Source organism: Sorex fumeus, unplaced genomic scaffold (assembly GCF_029834395.1).
Source record: "Sorex fumeus unplaced genomic scaffold, SorFum_2.1 ptg000063l, whole genome shotgun sequence".
Classification (NCBI taxonomy): domain Eukaryota; kingdom Metazoa; phylum Chordata; class Mammalia; order Eulipotyphla; family Soricidae; genus Sorex; species Sorex fumeus.
Window position 1 is genome coordinate 84,853,977 of NW_026606120.1, and position 13,168 is coordinate 84,867,144.

Consider the following 13,168-nt stretch of genomic DNA (forward strand, 5'->3'; position numbering starts at 1 on the left):
GTATCTGAGCGATCAGTCTTGTTTTGGTTCCTTCTACAATAGGTAAAGGACTGTTTCATCCATACATAATTTTGTGACCTGGTGGGAAGGTGGTAGAGGGTGTGGGGGTCTATAGGTTGCCATTTGCACATTGTGGTTTCTGATATCATCTCTTCCTCCATTCTGTAGCCTGGCAGTCCAACTCCCAATAACCCATTTTTTTCTCTGTCCCATGTGAAGATCGTGGGTGGGTTGAGGCTAGGGTGAGGAGTGGGTGTCTTCCAAGTGGTGTCTTCCATTGCTGGTGTTTTCTGTATCAAATGTGACACAAGCATCTCCGGTTGCACAGTTAGAGAAAAGACCCCACCCCACATAGGTGCCCCCCGTCCCCCCAGAAGAGTTATGAGAAGAATCACCATTTAGTCCTGGAGTATGCTTTCTCTCGGATCAGCCCAGAGGTCTTGAGTGAGGAACCTTCCTGGAGACCTTGAATGATTGAGCTTCTAGCTTAGTCAGGTTCAATTGGCAATCTATTTGAGTCAGTGATCCAGTACAGGGTATCAGAAGCAAAGAGGCCGGCAAGGGAAACCAGGTATTGAAGATGGTGAAGCTATAACAAATGTCATCTTCAAGAAGTTCTTTCCCACTTTTTCCAGTGGAGTGAATTAGAAGCTCTTTGAATGCAGTTAGGTATGTGTTTGGGGATAGAATGATGATTCATCAGTAAACTGAGTTTATGCGTCATAGGTACAGGAATTCAAGGAAAATATACACCTCCATACCCACGCACTAACTCACCCCCACATACACACTCTGTTCTCCCCATAAGATATGTCTACAGTGATGGAGAACATAATTTCTAAATCTAATGGGATGAAAAAGTTGAGATAGAAGATGTATGTTTTCAATCTGTCTTTGAAGTTGTCTACTTTTTTCAACTTCCACAGGTTCTGAAATCCTAGTCTGGGAAAATACAGATGATTTCAAGATTCTAATGTTATGATTTCTTTTTTCTTTTAAGCTTGAAGAAGAATTCCAAAGAAAGGCCAACATATCCAGAGCTTATGGTAAGTATAGTTTCTAGCGCCAACGTGTCCATACTAATAGTTTGGAAAGCCAAAATCACTAACATATAAATTATTATCAGTATACTATTGGAAAATATGTATACTATTGGAAAAGCTGATTCATGAAGGTATTGGTAACTGGAATTGATCTCAAGAGTGAAAATCTGAAGGCATTATCTGTCCTATCTACATCTAAAGTTCAACACATCTCACTATTGGGGGTGACCCCAAACCCCAAGCCCCCCCAAAAAGTGGTTTCTAGGGGTCAGACTTGTGATAAAGAACTTGCCTTATCTGTGTGAGGCCCTGGACTCCATTTTCAGCACCTCAGTTCCCCTCCTCACTACTGAGTGCCGCTACCCCAACTGGGTTTTTCCCCCAGGCAGATAAACTTGTCATGATATAACTAAAGTATGTCTTCAAAATTTTTATTTAAAAAATTGAAGGATATTAAGAATTATAAATTTCTCAACTGAAATGAAGACAAGCATAATGTGAAGGATTTCAGTACTGAGAGAAAATTAAGTGTCATTTGACTGATCAATGTTTGCTAAACTATGATTAATTGGACAAACTACTTGTGGGTGGATGTTTAGGAAAGAATCACTGTCTTCTGATTTTCACTTTAAGGGAAGAAAGTAAGACAGTTTAATAACTGAAATTAAATTCCTTCAGCAGCCCCAATTTATCATCTACAGAACTATGAATAACCATGAAAATCATCCCCTAAAGTTGTTTTTAAAAACAACACAGCAATATTTTATTAACTAATTTTACAAATCTTTACAGTGCAACCCATATTTTTCAGAAACAAACCAAGAGTTTAACTTCCCAAGGTTATTGCCACCTGCTTTAGCAGAGGGTAAAGGATCTTTCCTTATAAATATGAGTATCTTTCTTTAAGCATAGTTATGTGGAAATATTTTTAAAGATTAAACTAGTTTCTACTACACTAGTAGTTATTTTAATTTGAAACTTACTCAGAATGTCTCTTTCTGAGAGCAGAGCTCACCCTGAAATCCTTGTCTAAGTGTATGCTGAATGTGCAAGAAACACTTTTTTTTGTTGTTGTCGTTTATTTTTTTTTTAGTGCAAAACATACTCCATTATATTTTTCATGGCTCGAAGGACCATTATATTTATTTGGGAGGAAATCACTTTCTGTTTTCTACATAGTGCCGATATCTTGTCATGTGATAACACCATACTTTGTGAGTCTAGGAGAGATAATGTTTTTGTAAATTTTTAAAATTGAGGCACTTGCTAATTTGTGTTATCCCTTCCCAAGAATTTTTGCAATTTTCAAGCTTTTACCTTGAGCAGGGGATGGAAGAGTTCTATTCACACTCAATTTCAAGAGGATCAGAGAAAACAGTGACCTAATTTCTTATGGGAGCACAGTTACTCTGCAGATGCTAAATCCTCGCTTGTGTGCCAGTCCGCCCACAACCAGGCCCAGTATTCAAGGTCAGCTCAGGATAGAAGTACAGATTTTTAGTACCTCATAACAAATGGGGAGGCAATGCCATTCCAATATGAAAAAGGTACATTGATGGACCATTGCTTGCTCTCCTGAGAAAGATCTAGTTAGAACTTTGCCCGTTTTTCTCAACCAGATGATATTTTTCCCCTGCCATTGGGACTTCTTGTACAATCTGGATAAGATTTTATTTATTTTCTTTTGGGACCACAGTCAACAGTGCTCAGGGTATACTACAGTGCGTGTAGCTCTCTACACAGGGATCACTCCTGGCAGGGCTCAGTGGATCATATTGGATGTCCGGAACGGAACTCAGATGGATTGTGTGCAAGGCCAGCTCTCTACCTCTACTATCCTTCCAGCCCTTCTGGGTGGGTTATTAAATCCGTAAAAGCACTCTGGAAAATAGTGTGGAAATTCCTTACAAATTAAAAATTGAACTACCAAATGATTTAGCGGTTTCACCTCTGAGTGTATATTTGATAGAAATGAAATCCCTTTCTCCAAGAGCAGCCTCCTCTGCCAGTACAGAACGCTTACAAATGCCAAGACAGAAAAGCAAACTCAGTGTCTGTTGGTGGATGAATGAGAACATGGTTGATATATACACACATGCACGTACTCAACTGTAAAAACACGCGCTTTGCAGACTTAGCACAGAAGTTACAGTGCTTGCCTTAGGTGCAGCTGACCCTAGTTCAATTGCTAGCACCAAATATAGTCCCTTGAGCATCAACTAGAGTGGCCCCCTAGCACAGAACCAGGGATATCCCTGATTATCCGACAGGTGTAGCCCCATCCCCATCTACCCCAACAGTCATTCATTTCTCTCGCCCCCCCCTTCCGCTAGATTCCCCCTCAAAAAGGGGAGAAATCCTATCAGTTGCACCAACATGGATAAAATATGAGAATATTATGCAGAGCAAAATAAATCAGGAAAGACAAACACAGTGTAAGCACATTTATATACAAATTTTGTGAAGTTCAACTCATAGAAACAGAGTAGATTATAGTTTGCTTGGACTGGGGGTGGTAGGAAACAGATAGAAGAGATCATCGGGTAAAATCTTCCCCATCAGATGAAGATGTTTTGGGTTTTTGTGACCTGGTTAGCAGTGCTGTGTTGTTTGTATAGGTGAGTGTTGCTGAAAGAGAACATCTTAAGCTTTTCCACCATGCACACATATAAATAATGGAAATTTGGTGTAGTGAGGGACATGCTTTGCTATCTTATGATCATTTTGTAATCTGCTTGTATCAAATCATCACATCACACAGGACATATACCTTAAACTCAGACAATATCGATTTGTTTTGATTTTGGGTTGGGGGTCACATCCAGTGGTGCTTAGGGCTTCCTCCTGGCTCTGTGCTCTGGAATCATTCCTGGTAGGCCGGGTTGCCGCACACATAGCAAATGCCGTACCTGCTCACTATAGTTCAGGCGCTATTTTTAAATAAAGCTGGAAAAATAGTTGTTAGAGCGCATGAGTGCATGTGCACCCAACTTGGATTTGATTTCTGGCACCCCAGGGTTCTTTGAGCATTAGCAGGTGCAGTTCCGGATGTCCCCTGCAACCGGCCACACCAGGGCCCAAGCAGAATTGCATCCTTTGACCTTTGCAGTGAACTTCCAGCCCAGATGGGATGTCTGGGGATCCTGGGCACTTCTTGGCTTATGGAAGAGGGGGAAAGAGGTTAGATAAATAGAAAAAGCATAGTTTGAAGCTACGCAGCCGGCAAGAGTTCTAGAAAGCAGATTGGACAGTGGGTACAGTGGGGCGACTTTAAGGCACTGTAAGGAGGAGCTTGAAGAGAGGCAAGGTATCTTCCTTGAGCCTCTGCCATCCCTTTGAAAGGATAAAGCCAGGACAATGCTCCTGTCACTCAGCATTCAAAGAAGACACACAGGCTGGGGAATGGAAGATGAAAAATCTTAGCACGCTGCATGTGTAGGTTGAATATTCCATCCCTGATTACATATTTCAATAGTTCACCAGGGTTTTGTTCAGTCCTGCCACCTGATTTTGGAAGTATTGATGCATCCCCTCGCCCCCTGCCCCAAGATTTAAAAAAATGATTTTCATATAAAGTACAATAGATGAACAGGGATTTCTGTGGGACCCTATGGAGTCTAATGTTCTGTTCATATATTGTGGTGTCAGAGGTTGAATCGGGGTTTTATACATGCAAAAGATAAACTCCCTTGCTAGCTTCCTCCATGGTTTGTCGTTACTTTTTAGATAAAAGAAGATTTTTTCTCTATATTTCTGGCTGTTGAAAAGGAGCACATTTCCACCCTAAGTTTGAATTTCATATTCAACTGGTGGCTGGTGGGGAATTTTATCTTTCTTAAAGATAAAGACACAGGGGTCTTCTTTTGCCTGTCTATTTATATTAGATGATGGGTCTCCACTCCCTTCTTTTTCTGGCCTTGGTCTCTCTGATACTGGAAATAAACTTGTCTTTTAAGGCTCTAGCTGTCTCCTGCTTTCCTGGGAATTGAGGTTTTAAAATGGAAAATCTGAGTCCTGGCTCCTTGACGTTAGAATGGAGAAACCACACAGAGGAACTATTGTTGGGCTCTGTCAGAGTTGGTTGAAAGGGAAAAACATCTTCCCTCCCCCTCTTCCAGGTGAAGAGCAGAATAATGAAGGTTCCCCTAGACCCATGCATTTGCTGCTTACAAGACCCCTCTTGCCACCCGTTTCTCTCCCTCCCCGCAAGGAGGGTTGTACCTGTGTTCAGATCATCCCATTAACTAATTCTTCCACATTTTCATGGAAAGACATGATTCAATAGGGTTTATTTTTCTAGAATAGGGAGCAGCTAACTTTGGGTAGGTGGGTGGGGGGCTATTGGCTAAAATGCTATGTTTTATAGCCAGTCACTACCTCTGTGGTTTTACCGTGAAATCAGCCATGGGGGTAGTTTGGGTGTGACTGTGTTTCAGTAAAACTTTATTTTCAGAGCAGGGAGTGGGTGCAGGATGATCTCTGAACATTTCTCTGTTCATTTCTAAACTTGAGAATAATCACTGGAAGGGATTACCAGGTGATTCAAGTGATGGCCCAGAGTATTCTATAAAGAGCCATGAAGTCCCAAAAGGAATCCCAATGTTAAGTAAGGAGTACAGGACACAGAGAAAGCTGTATGTAGGGACTGGAGCAATAGCACAGCGGGTAAGGCATTTGCCTTGCATGCGGCCGACCTAGATTCGATTCCCAGCATCCAATATGGTCCTCTGAGCACTCCCAGGAATAGTTACTGAGTGCATGAGACAGGAGTAACCCCTGAGCATTGCCGGGTGTGACCCAAAAAGCAAAAAAAAAAAAGCTGTATGTAAGTTTGATGGATAGAGCATTGTGTATGGGAGAAGGAGGCCTTGGTGGTGGCCACTTATCCCAGTGCTCCTGATGCTATGTCTTCTGATCTCCATGCTTTACCCAAATACAACAGTGAACTGAAATGGTGGTAAAACCTTCCATTCCTATAGTTGGTGCTTCTGCTAAGACACCCCACCCAGCATTGTAATCTGGGGAGATTCCATGTGCCTCATCCGTGTATCTCCTGATTGGGGTCCTTGCTATTCTTACTCCACTGCTTAGAGAAAAAACTGAGTTTCCTCCCATCCCTTGCTGGCCTCAAACCCCACACTAGAAAACAAGTTCCATGTTCCATGTAGGCTGGCCTGTCTACTTCCTGTCCCCTGCTTTGGGATCCTACAGCATTTTCCCAGCCTGAGAATTAAGATGTTTGAGGTATTTTTTTTTTTAAGTGAAGCCAGGGAGTTTCTATGGAACAAACCTTGCTTAGAAAGAAATGAGAGGAGAGAAATTTTGTATTCCAGAGAGAATACATATACACACTCAGGCTTCTCCAGAGTGGAAATAAGCAAGCAAAGCAGCATGGAGACAAACAAGTGAGATAAATGTTCAAGGGAGAACGTACACTTGAAGAGCAAGCCAGGGATTTTTGTTTTTCTTTTTAAGACCAGGACAGGTGATGGAATTCATTCCCAGACTCAGCCTCTATCCACAACTTGTGGTCACCCACAGAAACAAAGGTCATATAGGACTGAGATTGGAAGCACAAGTCATGGAGACAATGTGAGGTCAGACATCATCTGTTTTAGTGGTCCAAGGCACTTGTGTCCATTAAAAGATCCTCAGATGTCAGGAGGATGCGGGGAAGCTAATGAGCAGGATGGCAAAACATTGGAGAAGCGCTCTCTGTAAGTGGTCAGTTATCAAAAGTCATGCAGCACCGTAGCACTGCCCACCCGTTGTTCATTGATTCACACGAGCGGGCACCAGTAACGTCTTCATTGTGAGACTTGTTGTTAAGTATTTTTGTCATATTGAATACACCACAGGGAGCTTGCCAGGGTCTGTCATGCGGGTGGGATAGTCGCGGTAGCTTGCCGGGCTCTCCAAGAGGGACGGAGGAATAGAACCAGAGGTCAGCCATATGCAAGGCAAACGCCCTACCCATTGTGCTATCACTCCAGCCTATTAAAAGTCATACTGTTATTAATGTGTCTCAAAGTAGCCCTGAAACTAGCACCTAGCGTGGAGAGTTTATTAATTCACTGAACTCTGAGTCAGCACACAACCTGTATCTTCCGAGGGACAAAAGGAGCAAATTTCTTTTCCATGTTCTGAGTCACGGTCCTTCACAGTGACCACCTACCTTCTTTGGGGTTTTATTTATCTATTTTTGTTCCTTCCCCAGTTGCATTGTGTCCTAAAACTCCCATGGGTAGGCACTCAGTTCCCTGTGGCGCTGACTCACCCAGCCTTCTGCCTTCAGGTTTCAAACAAATATAATTAGGAAACCAACAGCTAGGCAACAGGAAGGTTGTAAACTACAATCGCTGCAGTGAGGGGAAACAGAGTGAGTCACTGTGTGTCTGCATGCAGACGTGGTGCCCCTGGTTAGCTCCTCAGCTTGTCGTTGAAAACGACGCCCCCAGATGCTCAGGGAGGTGGCAGCCCTGGGCTGGGGGTGGGGGACTGACAAGAAGTGTTTATTGAAGGAGAGGGTTCTCTGGGGCTTGTGTGATTGACTGTTTTCACTGTGATGATGGTGGATTCTGCGCTGATGTGTCTTCCGATTAGCAAGGAAAGGTTCTAGAGTGATAGCTGGGAATTTACTGTCATAGAATTGAGCAGTTGGTAGGTGTCGGGGGGTGCACTCCTCTGGTGCAGATAAAATGACTGTTGCCCTCAAAATGGGTTTGTTTTGTTTGTGTGTGTGTGTGTGTGTGTTTCTTTTTTTTTGCTTTTTGGGTCACACCCGGTGATGCACAGGGGTTACTTCTGGCTCTGCACTCAGGAATTACTCCTGGTAGTGCTGTGAATCGAACCCAGGTCGGCTGCGTGCAAGGCAAATGCCTTATCCACTGTGCTATCGCTCCAGCTCCAAAATGGGTTTGTTTCTATATTGCCCACTTTTGCTTCCCCAGCTAAGTGCTTGGCTGGATGTTTCTTTTTTTTTCTCTCTTTTTTTGGGTCACACCCGGTGATTCACAGGGGTTACGCCCGGCTTTGCACTCAGGAATTACTCCTGGTGGTGCTTAGGGGACCATATGGAATTCTGGAAATTGAACCTGGGTCAGCCACATGCAAGGCAAATTCCCTACCCGCTGTGCTATCACTCCAGCCCTTGACTTGATTTTTTTTGTCTGAGATGACTGAATGCAAACTGAACCAAAACAAACACCAACAAATCATACTTTTTTATTTGTTTGTTTTTCAATTTTTTTAATTTCTGGGTTGGGATTTTGCTGCATATATGCAGAGCTTAGCAGTCGACATTAATTTACAGACTGATCAGCTTTTCATCATGAGATGTAAGAATAACGTGACTCTAGGTATGGCTCAGAAAATGCCTTTGTTCAAACTTTCGGCTCTGTTCTCAGTCCTGTTCCCAAATACCAAAGGCAGATGGAGCCTTACCCATTGACAGTTCCACAAAATTGGTTTCTCCTTTAACTACCTGATTTCTGAGACATGCTATGATACTTTCTATTTTTCTTCTACTGTATCACTCTAAAATGATAACTTTGGACTTTGTGAGACTGAAGAGCTATAACAGAGGGTAAGGCACTTACCTTGAATGTGGTTAACTTGGGTTTGATCCCTGGAGTGATTGAATACTACTCAGGGTAGTATTTGACCCCTGAGTACTACTAAGAGTGATCCCTGAGCATAGAGCCAGAAGTAAGTCCTAAGCATCATTGGGTGTGGCAAAAATAAAATAAAATAAGATAAAAAATGACTCTGTAGGGAACAGTCATTTCTAAATCAAAGTTTTAGATAATTTTTTCCAATCCTTGCATTTTACCAGAGAGGAGATTGATACATTCTAATCATATGTTCTTATAAAAATAGATATGGATACTCTATAATTAAAACCAATATCAGTAGACAAAGAGAGGTAACTAAGAGATTTCTTTTAAGATTTTATCACTAGAGATGTGCTTGATTTGGGAAGGGGAGGGAAGAGCGCGCTCTCTCTGTCTTTTTCTTTGTGGGTCACACTCAGTGATGCTCAGGGGTTCCTCCTGGCTCTGCACTCAGGAATTACTCCTGGCAGTTCTTGGGGGAACATATGGAATGTCGGGGACTGAACTCGGTTCGGCCGCATGCAAGACAAATGCCCTCCCCAGTGTACTATCACTCTGGTCCTGGAAGAACTTTTTTGTCCTGATAGGGCTTAATCAATTTGTTTACCACTCAGATTTGTTTATTTGCTTAATGTATAGGATAAATATTAATACCATGTATGTTTTTTTTTCTTTTCTAGCAACATCCATTTTTTACCCTACATGAATCAAAAGCAACAGATGTGGCATCTTTTGTAAAAGTGATTCTTGGAGATTAAAAACAGTGGACTCAATCAGATGGCCCTCCTGTGGATTGGTGGGTTTACGGGGTGAAGCAAGTTCACTAAAGCGCCGATAGAAACTCATCTTTGAGATAATTTAAACCTTGCCTTTCAGAAGGTTTTTTTTCTCTTTATTTTCTTTCCCTGCCCCCCCCTCGCCCCTGAAAGGGGGCCTTGGAATCTATAGTATAGAATGATCTTCTAGCTTGATGGAAGGCTTAGAACTTTAAAGGTTGATTAAATATTTAATGATGTGTCATATGAGTCCCCAGGCTTCTCAAACTGCTCTTGTTCTTTACAAAATGAATGCATTGGCCCTGTTTTTTTTTTAAAGGTGCTACACTAGTGATGAAATTTTAAGTAGATTTGTAGTTTGTCCATTTATTATTTTAATATTTATGTGTCAGTGCTTGGTTGAAAAGATTCCATAATATCCAAGAAGGGAGACATAAAAAACAAAGTTGATTTGGCAATATTTATAGGGCTCTTCTTTTTAATGTTAAGTCGTATCTGGAGTTCAGGAGAAATTATTTAATATGCATCATTCAGCGTATTATAAACATATTAACAAGGAACTCTTCTTGTGAACATGTTTCAGATGTTATGGTTCCTGCCTTGTTCTTTTATTTCTTCTCAATCCTGGGTGATCACATGTTCTAGGTGAAGTGGCAAGGCATTCTGGTCACACTCTGTCCCCCGACTTTGGCGAACCTAACATCACTGTCCTCAGAGTTCAAAGAGTCACACTGGGGTTCTCTTGACATTTGTAGTTTAGTATTCATGAAATGTGATTTGTGATGTGATTTTTGTATTGCCTGTATATCCTTTCATTTGTGTGTGTGCTTGTGTGTTTGGGAGGTTCTGCTAAGTGGCTTCGGGGAACATCTGTATTTAGTAAGGAGGACGTTGGTTGGCCCTGAGGATACATAACGTGTCAGTCACACAGAGTGGTGCCTTTTCCTTTTTGCTTTTGTGTGTCCTATAATGTAGAAGCCCCCAAACATTGCCTTGTAGTGAACTTACTCTTCTGCTTTTTCTGTTCAACGAAGACTTACTCTTCGTGGAAGGACTTTTAAATAGGAGAAAAGTAAAAGCAGTTAGTAGTTCTTTGGTAAGAATCAGAGAGGATGGGGAAGGTTGAATTCATTCCTAAGAATAGACATGGGTTTCCTCAGGTTATATTGAGGTTGCCTCTCTCTTCGGCAGCAGGCAGTAGCTTCCTCCTTTCATAAGAGGCTAAATATGTGGTGGATTTCTAATGGGTTGACTAGGCAATGAATGCCCTTTTCCTATGGCCAGTACACCTGTGGCTTCTCTGATTAAAGGTTTGGGGTCTTGAAAGATCTAGTGAATTGCTTTACAGGGAAAGCACAAATAAGAACCAGGAACCATTGCTTTGGTTTTTGTTTGAACACTATAAAGTAACTCCTGCTATTTACTGATAGAGAATTTTGGGAGAGAGAGAGAGAGAGAGAGAGAGAGAGAGAGAGAGAGAGAGAGAGAGAGAGAGAGAGAGAGAGAGATTTGTTTCCTTCTTTATCTCAGGTTCATAGATACAGAGTGGGGAGTGTACCCCCTTTAGACCTCCCTTTTCTTTCTTTTTAGATTTTGAAGTGCAATCAAACAATTTTCTGCTTGGATTTTCTCCATGGCTTTGACCTCTAGCTCTTGCCAGTAGTTGTCCAGAGCGGGTATGGTACTTCCATTACTTTTGCGTATTCTATTTCAAGAGATACTGGTTTTATTAAACATCAGTTTCATCTGCTTTGAATCTACCTCTGTCCTCACCATTTTTCCAGCCAGAAATGGGGTATTGTCCTAGTAATCACAGCCATTGTCTTCCTGACTCACTTTGCTAAATATGGAGGGCCCTTTTTGAGGCCCAGAAGAAGGAAAAAAAATTCCCAACTTGTGTTACTTTCTGTTTTTCCATTTTGGGAAAAAAAATGAAATTCATAGGGGGAAAGCCCCAGGGTCAATCTGTTACATTTTTTTAGTAAAATATATAAAATCAAACATCATTTTCTTCTGAATCAGAGAATTCTTACTTGATTTTAAGTGTGGTTTATACTTTAACTGATTCTTAACATCCTGCATTTTCTCATGTGACTCTCTTCCCAATCTCTGTGTGAAGACGTGAGCTTGTCATGCTAACTGAAGGAAGTTAGGCTAGGACTCTCAATGCTGGTGTCTTCTTGAATTGTGGGAGCATGTGAACGCTCTCAAGACTGAGATCCCAGAGACATGGATTCCCTAGATCCAGAGTGAGGCCTGGGAGTTGTCATTTTTTTACAAGTCACTCTTGGGATTTGTCATGCCTCAGTACTAGTACTAGCCTAATACCTCAGGAGTAGGGTGACTTACAATGACTTTCTCTTCGGCATTTGCAAAGAGTAAGAGAAGCCCCCATTTCTTCCTCTCTCCTCATTTTGAGAAGAAACTTGCCCAGTAAGATATAGCATCTTCCTAGATTTCTGATGGAAAATTTCGGATACCTTTTTTCACAGAAACAATATCCTTTATGGTGACTCATAGCTACCTTATATACTAAATAAAATGGCTTAGTAATCTTTTTAGGTATAAATTTTAGAATGTGGTGATTTAGTTTTTGGAGGACTCTGCTATAAGGTCTTAACAAGTCATATTAAAATAACATAAAGATGCATGAATTCCTAAGTTGATATAAGTTGGAGGTTGAGAGTCTCCTATGTATATATACATGTATAGATACATATCTGTATCTATATTCTATATGCTGCATATATATGTATCTGTGTTTATATATGTGTGTATATATAGAGGAAGAGAGAATAGTGTTCTACTACTAGAATTGACCATCTCCATATCAACTCTGTATTTATCAGTGTATTAGAAAGTCAACATAGCTCTGCAAAAAGCAACCAAGATATTTTCTCACCAAATATGTCTGATTTGGTGTCACATAATTGATAATAAAAATTGTCTTTATATTTATGAAATCATCCACCTCTGCTTTCAGAGGTGAGCCAAAAATGTCATAGGAATAACTGTTAAAAGAATTGATGTCTGTGTATCCATATAGCAAGTATTGCCCTTCAGAGAAACTACCTTGAAAGAATATATATTTATATGAAAAATGATACGAAAATATTTTTGCCACATACCTTTGAAAGAAAAAAAAGGCTTTCAAGTCTATTCCTTCTCCTTTATGTGAGGCATACAGAATCATCTTCCTTAGTTTACCCACCGTGTTTATCATACTTTCCACCTCGTTGTATTTAGTCATCTCTAAAAGTCGACTGTCCTCAGAGGTGAAGTTTCCTCCTCTGTGTAATCTTTTAAAATAGACCTTCCTTTTGTGCATTTGAAAGATACTTCAAATATATATTTTTCAAGTGTATGTGTGCGTGTGTGTGTGTGTGTGTGTGTGTGTGTGTGTTGAAGCAAAGTCAGTCCCCCAGGAATAAGTTCTGGGTTTCTCTTGATGGCCACTTTGAAGGAGGATGAAATTCCTGAGTTGTTCATATGAATGAAGAAACATTCTTCAGATTGTCTCCAGTTTACACCTGGCCCTCAACTGGCAGCCAGGACTGAGGCTCCTGATAGGGAGAAATAGTCTTATATTAAAGACAATACTGATCACACTGAAAAAGCCAGAACCAACATGGAAAGGAAAATGAATAGGAATAGATAGCCCCAATTGCTTGTATTTAAACAGAAAACCAAACTAGGGAACTGGAGAGATAGTACAGGGGTTAAGGCCTTGTATGTG

The 13,168-nt window shown here is 41.1% G+C and overlaps 1 protein-coding gene across 1 annotated transcript in view; it reads left to right on the top strand.

Moving 5' to 3' along the window:
• Nucleotides 1-9,566, top strand: part of MAP2K6 (mitogen-activated protein kinase kinase 6) — a 151,163-nt gene extending 141,597 nt beyond the window's left edge. Inside the window, exons 11-12 of the mRNA XM_056127832.1 lie at nucleotides 1,001-1,046; nucleotides 9,337-9,566. Coding sequence (XP_055983807.1) covers nucleotides 1,001-1,046; nucleotides 9,337-9,414 — 124 coding nt within the window. The 3' untranslated portion in view covers nucleotides 9,415-9,566. The remainder of the gene's footprint in view (nucleotides 1-1,000; nucleotides 1,047-9,336) is intronic.
• Nucleotides 9,567-13,168: the final 3,602 nt, after the last annotated feature.